The sequence below is a fragment of the Pan troglodytes genome, chromosome 13, assembly GCF_028858775.2.
Source record: "Pan troglodytes isolate AG18354 chromosome 13, NHGRI_mPanTro3-v2.0_pri, whole genome shotgun sequence".
Classification (NCBI taxonomy): Eukaryota; Metazoa; Chordata; class Mammalia; order Primates; family Hominidae; genus Pan; species Pan troglodytes.
Genome location: NC_072411.2, coordinates 126,214,410 through 126,230,461, shown reverse-complemented (window position 1 = coordinate 126,230,461; position 16,052 = coordinate 126,214,410). Strand labels below are relative to the sequence as shown.

Genomic DNA, 16,052 nt, shown 5'->3' with positions numbered 1-16,052 from the left:
ATGCTTTGTCCAGAACTGTGAAGAAGCAATGAATGTTGTTCCCTTTCTATGAACTTTTCAACATTGCTGCCTTCCCACCATCCAGAGCTTTTAACAACCCAGGTCTTGGTGGTAGTGGAGAGTTCTAATAGCTTTTGATTCTTTGGTCACCGAGTTAAGTAATCAGAGTAAGACATTCACAATAAGTATTACTAATTCTCTCAAGATTTTTTTTTTTGGGTAAAATAAGCCTTCAAGTAGGCAATGCTTGATATAAATAAATAAATAAGATGGTGGCATCGTAGGCCTCAATGGGTGAAGAACAGGTTCTTTACCATTATAGCCCATCTGTGGTGAGAGTCTGCCCACGTCTCCTTAGTGCTCTTCCACAGGATGAGATCAAATCTGATAAAGCATCCTCTGATGACAGTAACTGACATTTACACACACACACACACACACACACATATATATACACACACACACATATATATATACACACACATATATACGTGTGTGTGTGTGTATATATATCTCCATATATCCCCAAGGCCAGGTAGGTCCCAAATATTCAAGAAACCTATATTATACCCGAATATAACACCATGTCACCTATGCCTAATCTTTGCTCCTGTTTTAATAGTAAAATACTTTCAGAATCTCAAAAGGGGCTGGGCATGGTGGCTCATACCTGTAATCCCAACACTTTGGGAGGCCGAGGCGGGCGGATCACGAGGTCAGGAGTTCCAGACTAGCCTGGCCAACATGGAAAAACCCCGTCTCTACTAAAAATATAAAAAATTAGCCAGGCATGGTCGTGGGTGCTTGTAATCCCAGCTACTTGGGAGGCTGAGGTGGGAGAATTGCTTGAACCCAGGAGGCAGAGGTTGCAGTGAGCCAAGATTGCACCGTTGTCCTCTGGCCTGGGCCACAGAGCAAGACTCTATCTCAAAAAAGAGAATCCCAAAATGAACTATCAGGAATGTTTCTCCTCTCTTTTGACCATCTCCAATCCCAGTAAGGATGGCAGGTCTTAGAGCAGCCAAGATGGATATGGAGAACTTTAGTTGGATATGGGGAAGAATAATAGATATTCCAGAGTACTAGGAACTTGTTAACACTCAACCTCCACGTCAGTATGAAAGAAAGTATGTTTGTAGATCTTCCTAAGTATTGGAACAGGGGGCCCATTACACCTGAGGGTGGGAGCGCCTATTCTTGCCGTTAGTACGTATGACTCATTTTGCCAGCTAAGTGTTTGAGAGATGAGTTGTCCTTTACTTATCTGGTATTTAAATTTGGAATTCAAATTTAAGATGCAATTCAGATCGGTATTCAGTATTAACTTTAAAAGAATCAGTTTGTAAACATGCACCGACTCTATCATGTAGCATTTATAGCCTCGTGATTTTTTTTCTCCATTTCTGCTTTCATGCTAGGTTCACAGCTGTAGCACAAACAGATTTGAAGGAGCCGCTGAAAGTTCTTGGCATTACTGACATGTTTGATTCATCAAAGGCAAATTTTGCAAAAATAACAAGTATGTTCAATTTAAAATGTATTTGTATACTTGAAGAAAGTGTTACAAACTGAGACTGATTTGTGCAGAGAAAAAGGATCAGAATTAGGAATGTGTTGCCCTAAAACTGTACAAGGTTTCATTTGATACATTGCCAAATTATGCTATTGGCCTTCGTTTATTTATTGACCTTCATTTATTTATTTTTTTCTTTTATCTTTTTATTTCAATAGTTTTTGGGATACAAGTGGTTTTTGGTTACATGGATCAGTTTATATAGCGATAAAGTCTGAGATTTTAGTACACCCCTCCCCCGAGTAGTATACATTGTACCCAATATGTATTAATAGATTTTTAGCTCCTCACCAACCCACCCTCCTCCTTCTGAGTCTGCATAATCCATTATATCACTCTGTATGCCTTTGCATACCCGTAGCTTATCTCCCACTTATAAGCAAGAACATACAGTATTTGGTTTTCCATTCTTGAGTTACTTCATTTAGAATAATGGCCTCCAGCTCCATTCAAGTTGCTGCAAAAGATATTATTTCATTCTTTTTATGACTGAGTAGTATTCCATGATGTGTACGTACCTCATTTTCTTTATCTAGTCATTGCTCTTGACCTTCATTTAAATCAGCATCCCCACATTTTGCACGTACATTTCATGGGAAGCCCCAGTGACTACCTAAAGGAGTATTTCATGTATTGCTTTTATGAATATTGGCTCTGACTTAGGTGTTGTCGCTCTGTTTTCAAATGCCAACTTTTTCCTTTTGCTTGAAAAAAAATCAAGACTGCAGTCATTCACTGTACCCAGATATGTATTTTGGCATTTCATGCTCCTTAATGTGAAACGATATAAATTCAAATGAATCCGATTAAAACTTTCCTTTGCCAAAGCAATTAAGGCATGCTTTTCATTTGCCAGCAGTATATGTACCTTTTTCTAGAGTTATGTTTGAATGGTCAGTCCTTTGTTCTTTAAATTTAGAACATAGCAATCTTTCCAAGGAAAAGCCATGGCTTGAACATTATTTGCACTCCAGTTTGCAAATAACTTTGAGTGGTAAGAAATTAGCTCATTACCAGCTTCAATTGCATGCTAGTAAACACCTAGTACCTGTTCTGGGGACAAACATGACTCCCCTGGTGAACCTGCAGCTCCATGGATATTCTGATAGCCGTTCATCCCTCATGACTCAAACTCAGGCCTCCAGCCCAGCAGCATTAGCATCACCCAGGAGCTTGTTTGAAATGCACAATCTTGGGTGTAACCCAGACCCACTGAACCAGAATCCATTTTAACACAGCCCCTCAGCCCAGCAAAGACTGAGAAGCACCATTTTCATCTGCACTTTTCCCTTCAAGGTTGTTCATGGTAGCTGAAATACTAAATGGGGGGTGTTCACAGGAAGAATCAGGTGCCCCAGATTCTCCTGGAAAGTCCTCTTTAACACTGCATGTGACTTGGGCCCTATAAATGTGCATCTCAGTCACAATTTGGTCATATTAGAGCTGGGCATTGGTGCAGATAGTTCAAAAGCAGATGACACAAAAAGCACATTTTCCCTTTGCATCCAGACCTATGTCCCATCCAGACTAATATCAACTTAAGTTTTTCATTCTCTGTGAAAGCTACACCCAGTGGGTGTTGCTGGAATGGTCAGAATTTGCTGAGAAGTAAAGTGAGTTCACCAGAATGTCCCTGAGGCACAACTGCATTTACACATCGGCCTTTCCAGGAAAATCTAAACCTTCTCTTGTTCGACACTCTTCTCTTACTAGCATGCCCATGAGATGAGTGGCTGTGGTGAAGAGCCAGGACTTACTCTGCCACTAACTAGCCGTATGATTGCAGGGAACATTACTTAACGTTCTAGGCCTCAGTTTCCCCATCTGTAAATGCTGTCTGAAATCCCTTCTGCATCTGCATTCTGTAACTGAAAAATAATCTTGTTGCCTTGCTGCTTCCAGAAAACCGGGCTTCCTTTTCAAAGCTCTGCTCTTTTCATTTTAAAAAAACAATTCTAGTGATCAGAATTGAATTGATAGAGGCACTAAATCATTTGAGGGCCTGGGCCCTTCTCCAGAAGTGAGTATCACAGTTCACTTAGCAGGGACTGAAATCCACAAGTAACAGCTGTCTGCAGCCTTCAACACCAGGACTGTCAGAGGTCATGTCTTCTGACACTTTAAAAATTGGAATTTGCCATGGCTTTGAGCTTTGAGGTTACTTCCCCAACCAACCAATGGCCTGCCTATCAAACAAATGCTGATACTGTTTTATTTTCTGGAAACAGGGTCAGAAAACCTCCATGTTTCTCATATCTTGCAAAAAGCAAAAATTGAAGTCAGTGAAGATGGAACCAAAGCTTCAGCAGCAACAAGTAAGCACTGGGTCACGTGGCAGGGCTTCCTCTAGCAGGGGAGCAAACACATTCCTGTATACTCATTGGTTGAGCAAATATGTAATGCACCCTCTTTCCAGCCAGGCACTGTGTGTGGGTTAACCCTCAGGAGACAGCAGTGAGTACAGACAGACTGAAGACCTGTAACCACAAAGCTCAGAATCTGTTTCATTAAAGAAAAGCATTTCAATGAGAGAAATTCCTCTAGGACAGGAGTCAGCAAACTTCTATAAAGAGCCAGGTAGTATGTATTTCAGATTTGTGTGTCATACCATCTCCATTACAGCTTCTTAGCTCTTTCACTGTAGCATGAAAACAGCAATCAACAATACAAGTAAACAGATGTGGCTGTGTTCCAATAAAACTTTATTTATAAAAACAAGATTTGTCCTGGTAGACTTGCCTTGAGGAAAATAGTTCGCTGACCCCTGCTCTCAAGAAGATAAAACATGTTCTGGCTTCTTACTGGCAAAAAAGACCAATCTTCAGATTTAAACATAAAGTAAACAACAAGTACTTAAAGGAAAATAGGCAATCAGGTCTATCCAGGATAAACCGAAGAATTCGCCAGCATCTGTTGAATTGCGGCAGGATTGCTGTACAGCCTTCCTGGATAATTAGAACATCCACATCTGCTTCCTCCTCAGTGGTTTACATAATGAAGGAGAAAACAGAACAATCGTTAAGTCAGTTTTTTCACCCCTCATTATCCGTAGGAAAATAGATGAATAGATTTGGCCAACTCTGTGAGCCCATAAAGTGAAAATCTTAGCTACACTTGCAGCTGGGTCACATATCTCTGGTCATTGAAACATACCAGTTATACTCACAATAGATGTGTTATTGCCTTTCTCGAATAAACATTTTTAAAATTCCTTTAAAGAAGCATTTAAAACAAAGACCCTGAAATAAGAGGGTTGGAAATTTTAGGATGCTTTTTGTCTTTTCTGGGTAGTTTTAAGTAACATCTAAAAGTTATTGACCAGTTTTGCTGAGTGTAACTGTCAGGACCAGCTACATCGTTTGTGGGGTCGTGTGCAAAATGAAAATACGGAGCCCCTTGTTCAAAATGTGTAAGAATTTCAAGATAGCAACAGCAGAGTATTAAACCCAGCGCAGGGCCCCGTGTAACTGCCCAGGTCCTCCTGTCTTAGTCCGCCTGGGCTGCCATGACAAAATACCGTTGACTGAGTGGTTTAAACAACAGAACTCACACTTCTGGAGGCTGCGAGTTCAAGATCAAGGTGTTGGTGTTGGCAGGTTTGTTTCTCCTGAGATCTCTGGATCTCTGGAGGTCGCCCCCTCCCTGTGTCCTCACATGGTCTTTTCTCCATGTGACACATCCCTGGTGTCTCTCCCACTTCAAATAAGGGCAACGGTCCTGTTAGAATAGAACCCTACTTAACCTTCATTACCTCCTCAAAGGCATTATCTCCAAATACAGTCACGTTAGGGGTTTGGGGCTTCAGCATATGAATTTGGGGGGAGACACAGTTCAGTCCATAACACCTACTGTTTAATATTTGTTTTTAATAACCCTGGGTAAAAGGGCTTGCCCCAGCATAACTGCAGGTGTTTCCTTTATAACATCAAGCCCAAGTGTTCAATACTTCATGGGGTTTGAGCAAGAGGACTGAGCTATTGCAACAGGCATGTGGTAGTAATGCCACACACCTACCCTCCCTTGAGGCCCTGGTTCAGGCTTATTAAATGGAAACAAGCCTGGCAGACGAGGAATGGCCAAGACCCATGAGGCTAAAGAAGTTTGCTTTCCAAGTCAGATGCCTACACCTGGTGAGTGGAACAGCAGTATAAGGTAGTAGGTCCCGGATGAGTGGTCTACATTCCAGTGCAAAGGAAACCTAAATAATGTGCCAAAGGAGAAGGCACAGACACAAAAGCTAAGAATTGGGCTGGGCCTTTATATACAGAAAAGATTTAGAGAAGCTAAACAGGACCAGGGGTCGGGCGCGGTGGCTCACGCCTGTAATCCCCACACTTTGGGAGGCTGAGGCAGGTGGATCACTTGAGGTCAGGAGTTCAAAACCAGCGTGACCAACATAGTGAAACCCTGTCTCTACTAAAAATGCAAAAATTAGCCAGGCGTGGTGGTGCATGCCTGTAATCCCAGCTACTCAGGAGGCTGAGGCAGGAGAATCGCTTGAACCCGGGAGGCAAAGGTTGCAGTGAGCCAAGATCGCGCCACTGCACTCCAGCCTGGGTGACAGAGTGAGACTCCATCCCAAAAAAAAAGGACTGGGGGCTTTATCAGCAAAGCAGATGGTGTGAATAAAAAATAGCTAATAACAATAAATATACATTAGATGTGTTTAGTGGCAAACACTGTTCTAAGAGCTATAATATATCTTATGTCATTTAATTATGTCATTTAATTCTCATCAAAACTCTATGAGGAGTAAGTATGTTTATCAGAGATGGTGCTTGTGTAGAAGACATGAGAGAGTAATGTAAAGGGCCTGGCCCAAGGTAGGCTTAGTAAATGGTGACCATTGAGCCTGTTGTAACATGGCCAGCCTATGGAACAAGCATGAAGTGTGTCTTCAGACACCAGCCTCTGAGGGTCCATGAAGCTAGCTAACTTGCTGGCCTTATGCTTACATGGCCTCATGTAATGTGCACAACATATTTTCCTTTTCTTCCCATAGCTGCAATTCTCATTGCAAGATCATCGCCTCCCTGGTTTATAGTAGACAGACCTTTTCTGTTTTTCATCCGACATAATCCTACAGGTAAGTGACTCTCCTCTTCCATCATGCCCTCTCTGTTAGAATTTCAAAAGGTATATTGCACTCTTCATTATGTCCCACAGTGGTGCCCATAATCCATTTCCCTAATGTCAATAGTTGCAGACACTTTGAATAATATAACCACCCATGTTAAAGAGATAGGAAAATAAAGGCTGTGTTTACAGATGTGATGGAATCTTTTACACACTGACAGGATTTTAGGTTTTGCGGATTGTTGTTTTTAACAGAGAGGCTCAGCATCCCTTTGGAACACTTTTGACATCTATTGACTTTTCCATATTTATATAAATGTGGTGGTTCAATTTTGCTAGAAGCTATATAACTTCAACTTTTGTGTATTAGTCTGTTCTCACCCTGCTATGAAGAAATACCCTAGAGTGGGTAATTTACAAGGAAAAAGAGGTTTAATTGACTCACAGTTTCACATGGCTAGGGAAGCCTCAGGAAACTCACAATTATGGTGGAAGGCATCACTTCACAGGGCAGCAGGGGAGAGAATGAGAGCCGAGTGAAGTGGGAAACCCCTTATAAAACCATCAGATCTCATGAGAACTCACTCACTATCACAAGAACAGTATGGGGGAAACTGCTCCTATGATTCAGTTTTCTCCAACTGGTCCTGCCCTTGATATATGGGGATTATTAACAATTCGAGGCAAGATTTGAGTGGAGACACAGAGCCAAACCATACCACTTTGTAAGCCCACTCTATTGTTATACCTTGGGAATTGTTAATACAGTAGATTTTTGCTCTGTGAGTCATGGTTCAAACTTGGCTCTGGCCTTAAGCCTCATCTTTAAAATGAGGACAACAGTAGTGCTGACTGCTTATTACAATTATGAAGTGTAAGTTCATCTTTGTAGAGAGGTTGGCTTCTTGTTGGTACAAGAGTAGGCACTAATATATTTTAGCTTTTACTATTTTATTTAATCAGTAATATAAGATAGTTCCTTATTCTCTTATCTCATTGCATCTGTGATGTTCTAATTGGCATGCTCCAGAACTGAGCCAGCCAATGAGGGAGCTTCTGGCCACATGTGGCTATTTAACATTAACTTTAAAAATTCAATTTCTGGTCGGGTGCGGTGGCTTATGCCTGTAATCCCAGCACTTTGGGAGGCCAAGGCGGGTGGATCACCTGAGGTCAGGAGTTCGAGACCAGCCTGGCCAACATGGCAAAACCCCATCTCTGTTAGAAATACAAAAAATTGGCTGGCAGTGACGGTGGGCGCCTGTAATCCCAGCTACTTGGGAGGCTGAGGCAGGAGAATTGCTTGAACCCAGGAGGCGGAAATTGCAGTGAGCCGACATGGCGCCATTGTACTCCAGCCTGGGTGACAGTGCAAGGCTCTGTCTCAAGAAATAAAAAATAAAATTAAAATTCAACTTCTAAGTCACACTAGCCACATTTTAAGCACTCTCTGGCCACATGTGACTAGTGGCTACCATGCTGGACAACAAAGATATAGACCATCTCTACCACTGCAGAAAGTTATACTGGACAACACTACTGAGCAAGAGGTCAAACATGATTGTTTCCCTTCCCTTAAATAGAATACCTTCCGTCTTATTTTAAGGATTATTAATTTACAGAGTCATACATTGTTTTCTTTTAATTCTGTAGGTGCTGTATTATTCATGGGACAGATAAACAAACCCTGAAGAGTATACAAAAGAAACCATGCAAAGCAACGACTACTTTGCTACGAAGAAAGACTCCTTTCCTGCATCTTTCATAGTTCTGTTAAATATTTTTGTACATCGCTTCTTTTTCAAAACTAGTTCTTAGGAACAGACTCGATGCAAGTGTTTCTGTTCTGGGAGGTATTGGAGGGAAAAAACAAGCAGGATGGCTGGAACACTGTACTGAGGAATGAATAGAAAGGCTTCCAAATGTCTAAAAGATTCTTTAAACTACTGAACTGTTACCTAGGTTAACAACCCTGTTGAGTATTTACTGTTTGTCCAGTTCAGGAATTTTTGTTTTGTTTTGTCTATATGTGCGGCTTTTCAGAAGAAAGAAATTTAATCAGTGTGACAGAAAAAAAAATGTTTTATGGTAGCTTTTACTTTTTATGAAAAAAATTATTTGCCTTTTAAATTCTTTTCCCCCATCCCCCTCCAAAGTCTTGATAGCAAGCGTTATTTTGGGGGTAGAAACGGTGAAATCTCTAGCCTCTTTGTGTTTTTGTTGTTGTTGTTGTTGTTTTATATAATGCATGTATTCACTAAAATAAAATTTAAAAAACTCCTGTCTTGCTAGACAAGGTTGCTGTTGTGCAGTGTGCCTGTCACTACTGGTCTGTACTCCTTGGATTTGCATTTTTGTATTTTGTACAAAGTAAAAATAAACTGTTATGAGTAGTAAAAATAAAGCTATTTCTCTGCTATTTGAAAATACAATAGAAGAAACTGAGCCTTTTAGACATTCGTCAGCCTCTTCTAATAAACCTTTGTACTATGTAAACATCAGGAAATTCAAAGCTCGGAGACTTTTCCTATCCTTTTCCTCTAGACCTGACAATCAAACACTTCCCCGCTTCAACAACGTCTCATTTTATAGATCACTTCAACAGAGTAACTATTACAGTAATCCTAGTTCTACTCTTAGCTACATTCACTCCAGCAATGGCTAAGAATTCTCAGCAAAGAAACGGATTTTGTAGCAAGTGCAGAATGAAGTTGCTGGGTACCATGTATTTTGGAACTCCTGGGAGAACAGGAACTGTTTCGTTTTTGGTGATAGGCAGGAGTGTTTTTGAAATGACAGGGTTTTTTTGTTTGTTTTTTGTTTTTTTCAAGGTAACTTTCCAAGTTGAACTCAAACATCATAATTCTTTTTTTTCCTTTTTCTTTTTACAGAGACATGCCTCGCCATCTTGCCCAGGCTAGTCTTGAACTCCTGACCTCAAGTGATCCACCTGCCTCAGCCCCACAAAGTGCTGGGATTACAGGCATGAGCCATTGGCATTCAGCTTACAAATATTATAATTCTGATGTTACCATTTGCCTGCTTTTTAAAAAACTAATTTCTTAAAGATTTATGCAGTCTAAGCTAAATCAGAATTTAAGTTTAAAACATTTATCAAAACTTAAAAACATTTTTTAATTTTTAGCCCTTGAGTTCTACTTGCCTTAAACTATACATTAAAACCTCACATTCGGCACTCCATCAGTTTGCCATTTGGAATTATTATTTGTGAAGTGAGCTGAGCCTTGCTGTTCCCAACTATGTATGTGTACTTTTTTTTTTTCGTTTTTGAGACAGAGTCTTGCTCTGTCACCCAGGCTGGAGTGCAGTGGTGTGATCTCGACTCACTGCAACCTCTGCTTCCTGGGTTCAAGCAATTCTCCGGCCTCAGCCTCCCCAGTAGCTGGGAGTACAGGCACGCACCACTGCGCCTGGCTAATTTTTGTATTTTTAATAGAGACAGGGTTTCACCATGTTGGCCAGATTGGTCTCAAACTCCTGACCTCAGGTGATCCCCCTGCCTCGGCCTCCCAAAGTGCTGGGATGACAGGCTTGACTACATTTTGATATCTTTAAGTCAATGATCTGTAGGCCTTGTCTTACTTCAAAATGATCAAATTTATGGAACCTCCTTTCCCTGAGGGAAATTGAAATAAATTTAGACTTAGAGACTGCCACAAAAATTACAGGCCTGTGATAGATCATTTTTGCTGTGTAGACATGTTTTTTTTTTTCCCTAAAACTTTTTTTGAGAAATTTAAACTTCCATTTCCATTTTGACACCTAATAATTTATTTATTTTTTTTAGAGATAGGGTCTCAGTATGTTGCCTATGTTGCCCAGGCTGGTCTCAAACCCTTGGACCTCCCAAAATATAGGGATTATAGGAGTGAGCCACTGCACCAGGCCTCTAATAATAATGTTATCTGCAAACATTAACAATGTATTTGGTGTGATGCAGAATGGTGATTTCTCATTTTGCAAATTTCTCATTTAAATCATACCATCACTCCAAGGTCTCTCAGTTGCCCAGGCTGTAATGCAGTGGTATGATCATGGCTCACTGCAGCCTTGAACTCCTGGGCTGAAGCAGCCCTTCTGCCTCAGCCTCCCAAATAGCTAGGACTTACAGGCACGTACCACCACACCTGGCTAATTTTTTTAAAAAAATTTTTTTGTAGAGATGGGGGTCTTTGCTGTGTTACCCAGGCTACTCTCAAATTCCTGGCCTCAGGCAGTCCTCCAGCCTCAGTATATGGACATGTTTGAGCAAATAATGTATCTTATAGATTAGATGTCACACTGAGTTTGAACAAGAGAGAGGCTGCAGTTTTCCTAAAGTAACAAAATGATAGACCTTTGTTAAAACTGAGACAAACCATCAGTGTAGTCACTCTTTTGACAGGTCATGAGATGGGTACTTCCGATTCTGCCTTGGACACTGTGGAGGAAGAGAGTAGGTACCGACCCAAATACACTGAAAGCTCTGACTTAACTGGCCTTTCACTCTGTCCTAAAAAGGAGAGGTGACAGGAAATTTTGAAGCAAAAGAAAATCCCAATCATAACAGAAGTTTACAAAGGCCCAAGGGAGTGGCCTTTGTACCGGGAGTGCTGTTTTCTGAAAATGAAAAACTGAATAATACATGAGATTCACATGCAGGGCGGGTACGAAAGAGCAGGGATGCAGGCGTTTCCCCTGGGCCAGCAGAGTAGCAATTGCCCACTTCCTAAGAGTGATCAGTGGTGACAGCTGGGAGAGAGGTGAGAGCTCGGTAAGCTGGGAGGTGACGTCTATGTCCTTGACCTCCTGTGAATGTTGAAAGACACTGTGTCATTTGCCTACTGAGAGTCGGCTTTGGGAGGCCAAAGAGTGGAAGACACTACTGGCTTTAAAGCTCCATTTCTCTGGGGATTCCCAAACTGTGCCTTCGACCACCTCTTAAATCTTGAAGAAAAAGAGATAGAGATGTTGTGATTTAAATGAGAAATTTGCAAAATGCGAAATAGCTGTTCTTCATCACACCAAATGCATTGTTAGTGTTTTCAGATAAAATTATTATTAGGTAGCAAAATGGAAGTGAAATTTTTGATTTCTTGGTGCCATACCTCCTTCATCTAAGTTTATGATCCCACCTTGACCCTCTCTTGAATCCTGAAGATAAAAAGAGATGGTGTGATTTAAATGAGAAATTTGCAAGATAAGAAATCACCGTTCTTCATCACACCAAGTACATTGTTAATGTTTGCAGATAACATTATTATTAGGGGCCTGGCGCAGTGGCTCACTCCTATAATCCCAATACTTTAGGAGGCCCAAGGGTTTCAGACCAGCCTGGGCAACCTACTGAGACCCTATGTCTTAAAAAAAAAATTATTAGGTGGCAAAATGAAAATGAAATTTTAAATTTCTTAGTGCTATACCCCCTTCATCTGAAGTTTATAATCTCTTGCCAAAGGTAAAGTGAAGAATGGCAGGCCTCCATGCCTATCCTTCCTAGACAAAAAACAATAAAAAATCCCAGGACCAAGAATTGAGTCCTGGTGGCGGACTGCCAGGAGCCTCATGAACATCACTGTCAAGTCAGTTCATCTGATGACGCTCAGCTGATTTTTTTTTTTTTTTTACTAGATTTGTCTTATTAACTGTGTAAGTGTATTGCTAAACGTCTCCTGGCCCTTACTGATATGTCTTCATGTGAAGATGCTGACATCAATAGTTTATGTACAGGAAACATTGTCAGAAAGTCAAACTTCCCCTCTCGGAAATATCCTTCTCTGTCAATGACCTCTTTACTCATGTCTTCTGCAAAAAAGAGGATCAGAATAGAACAAACTGAGTTCATTTGAAATTTGAAAAATAAAATAGGGACAGGGTCTTGCTATGCATCACAGCTGGTCTCACTCCTGAGCTCAAGCAATCCTCTTACCTTGGCCTCCCAAAGTGCTGAGATTACAAGCATAAGTCTCCGTGCCAGGCCTTCATTTGCAATTTTAATACACAACAGCTCAGGTGAAAACATACTCCTTGAACTCCTCTGAATAATCAAATAATGTCGTTCTTCCTCAATTGAAGAAGGAATAAGTTAATGTTTTTAATTTTCCCAATTGTTTTTCTCCCAGAAAGTTTTCTTAAACCATTAGTCTTCTGTAGTTAGTAAACACTAATAGGCAGGCAGATAAATGAACAACAAATAGTCATGGAAAGCACAAAGACCACCAATGCCAAAACAGCTTTCTTTTTTCAGGAGCATGTGTGATTGTGATTTTTGATTGCATAAGTTCCAGGAAAAATTGTTATTAGTTTGCATGATGGGATTAGATCTAGCAATCATTCTTGGTATTATACAGAGAGAACCATGGCTTTCAAGTAAGTGCTCTGATACTCAACCAAAGTTAAGAGACTCTAGGTCCCAGAGGACAATAGTTGAGGGACTTTGCAAACTAAGGCTGGGGGAAATGGAACAGGGATGAACTGAGGGGAAGAAAAACAAAGTGGGCTTAGGATGAAGAACGTGGGCAGCATGCTGGCAGCTGAGCATCCTCAGTGCATACCCCTCTGCTGAGGGCTGCTGTGAGCTGGCCACCCTGATGGGAAGACTGTCTACGTCTGGCTTCAGGAACTGTCCCGATGGACACAGGATTCCCTTGCCTCCGCAGTGCATCTTCTCCTATCAACAAAAGGAAGTAGGAAGAAAGAAACACCAAGAAGAGGCCTGCAAAAAGGTCTTCTAAAAGTTTTATCTATGGCAGCCCTGCACTCTTCCTTCTTTACGGTGAATAGAAAAGAGCTCAAAAATCCATACCTTCACATCTCAGGTGAATTGTTCATACATCAAATTCTTGTAACATCCAAAGGCGAGGGAAGAACAAGGTGAGCTGGCTCCTGAAGAAGTATTCATGGAATATTAGAGCCGAAAGGGGCCTTGAAAAGTCATATTTCATGGTAATCCTGTGCCATATAGACATAATCTTTCCTGTATCGGTAGAAAATAGGTTCCCCATAATGGCCAATTCACATACTAAATTGTGCAATAGGATTACAGCACCATCTTGTGGCCAAAATCAGTACAGCTCTGAACACAAAAAGCTCCAATTTGTTCCATTCTTACTTGGAGTTTAGTGTTAGTTTCCAGTTTACTTTCTTGTGACCACATACAACACTTTGAGAAAAATATTCCTCATTATACATATGCATATAATAAAGAGTATGAATTTAAAAGAATAGGGGTTATGTAATTAAGTCTGTAGACGTTAATATTACATTTTTGGCTAGAGGATTTTTTTGGTACAATTATACTTTGGGCACAGGGAACTGGAGAGTGGGAAAAGGTGGAAAAAGTCAGAATTTCAAAGTAAATGACTAATGTCTTTCTCTGGTGTGAACCTAAATTCAAATGTCAGTGCTTCCAGTCTTATGACTGTCTTCTCAACATGGATGAGGCATTAATCAAAGAGCTAGTCCTTCACATGGTCACTGAATGCTCTTGGTCACATGCACCATTTGATGACATTCTTGTACCCACATGTTCCTTCTACCCACATATCATACTTATGCAGTTAGGCTCATAGGACAAATAGCTACTCAGAGACTGGTTCCAAATTTCAAGCTATATTTGATATGCTATTGAAAACGTATGTCAATTTTTCTAAATTTTCTACATTTCTACCCTATTTTAGAGGGTGCTTTTAAAAAGTACAACAATTTAAGTTCAAAGAAGGCTTTACTTAGAAATATGTTGAAATTACATTCTACATAAGGCATATGGATCTCTACTTGCAAAGTAGTTTTATGAACTAGAGCCAGACTTGTCCCACATGTAAATTTGGAAGCATTCAAGGTTTAAAAGTTTGAAAATCTAAAAGGATAGTTCCCCTCTAAGCTTGTAGGGTAAGGTCCTGCAAACTCCCCTGAGCAGGAGAAATTTGGGAATGCACAATCAGCACTATTTAGCGGGGGGGGGGGGGGGGGGGGCGGGGGGGGCGGGGAGGGGGAAGAAAAGGATTACTGGGTTTGCAAATGAATTCCCTAGACTTTCTTAATGTTTACCCTAAAAAAAATTAGAATCATACCACAGCTAGATTCTGCCATCTCACAGATGCTGGATAAGTGGTCAGAAGACGTGTCTTTTGCTTTCCAGAAAAGTTTGTCATATAATCTCTTTTCTCCTACAGTGCCAATGAGATGCTTATCAAATCATGTTTACTTGTGAGTAACACATATAAATGGCATCTTACCACTGGTTTTGGTCCTCTATCCTTGTGTTCCATTACTAGGAGTTGAAGTTAACTCTGAAAAAGAGGTAAAATATAGTTGACCCTTGAACAATGCAGGGATTAGGGATGTTGACCCCTCATGTAGCAGTAAATCTGTATATAACTTTAAACTTCCCAAAAACTTAACTCCTAATAACCTATGGCTGACTGGAAGCCTTACTGATAATATATTAATAAACAATCAATTAACACATATTTTATTATATAGATTATAAACCTTATTCTTTACAACAAAGCTAAAAATATTAAAGAAATCAAAGAAAATACATTTACTATTCATTAAGTGGACATGGATGATCAAAAAGGTCTTCATCCTTGTCTTCACGCTGAGTAGGCTAAAGAGGAGGAGGAGGAAAAGGGGGATGGTCTTGCTGTCTCACGTTGGCAGAAGCAGAAGAAAATCTGCATATATATACTGATCTGCACAATTCGAACCCACGTTGTTCGAGGGTCAACTTTAACTCACTTTTAACCTGCCAATTCAGTCAACTAGTTATTTTTCAAATTTTCCCCTCCAAAAAGTCTCTGCTTTACCTTTGGGAGCTATAAACCCTGTAAGATAACTCAAGTTCCACTTTCCTAGCCAGGCTCAGGAAAGGCATTTCAAAGTTCCTTCATCTTTCTTTATAAAAAAAAATGTCAGGCCGGGCACAGTGGCTCACGCCTGTAATCCCAGCACTTTGGGAGGCCGAGGTGGATGGATCACGAGGTCAGGAGATTGAGTCCGCCCTGGCCAACATGGTGAAACCCCGTCTCTACTAAAATACAAAAAAAATTAGCTGGGTGTGGTAGCACGCACCTATAGTCCCAGCTACTCGGAAGGCTGAGGCAGGGGAATCGCTTGAACTCAGGAGGCAAAAGTTGCAGTGAGCTGAGATCGCACCACTGCACTCCAGCTTGGGCAACAGAGCGAGACTCTGTCTAATAAATAATAAATAAATTCATGGCAAAAGTACTGTTGGTTTTAACATTTTACCTCTTTTCTATTCTCAACTCGTAGGTCCTGCTATTCTTGTTAAACCCTGGGAGTGACTACTGGAAGACTCAAACTAAAAATTACTGTTGCCAAAGTTTTTAAAAAATGATAAATCAAAAGGAATTTGCAGTTAGGGGATTATTGAACTGAC

The 16,052-nt window shown here is 40.6% G+C and overlaps 1 protein-coding gene and 1 long non-coding RNA gene across 2 annotated transcripts in view; one reads left to right on the top strand and one right to left on the bottom strand.

The window, feature by feature from the left end:
• SERPINE2 (serpin family E member 2) overlaps positions 1 to 9,053 on the top strand; it is a 64,041-nt gene extending 54,988 nt beyond the window's left edge. The window contains exons 6-9 of the mRNA XM_003309479.6: positions 1,419 to 1,519; positions 3,802 to 3,888; positions 6,576 to 6,659; positions 8,303 to 9,053. Of these exons, the coding sequence (XP_003309527.1) occupies positions 1,419 to 1,519; positions 3,802 to 3,888; positions 6,576 to 6,659; positions 8,303 to 8,340 (310 nt within the window). The 3' untranslated portion in view covers positions 8,341 to 9,053. The remainder of the gene's footprint in view (positions 1 to 1,418; positions 1,520 to 3,801; positions 3,889 to 6,575; positions 6,660 to 8,302) is intronic.
• Positions 9,054 to 12,259: 3,206 nt separating this feature from the next.
• On the bottom strand, positions 12,260 to 14,940 carry LOC134808016 (uncharacterized). The gene is made up of 3 exons (XR_010149903.1): positions 14,887 to 14,940; positions 13,455 to 13,534; positions 12,260 to 12,709 (listed from the first exon to the last, which is right to left on the bottom strand). It is a non-coding gene; the product is annotated as an uncharacterized LOC134808016 (long non-coding RNA).
• Positions 14,941 to 16,052: the final 1,112 nt, after the last annotated feature.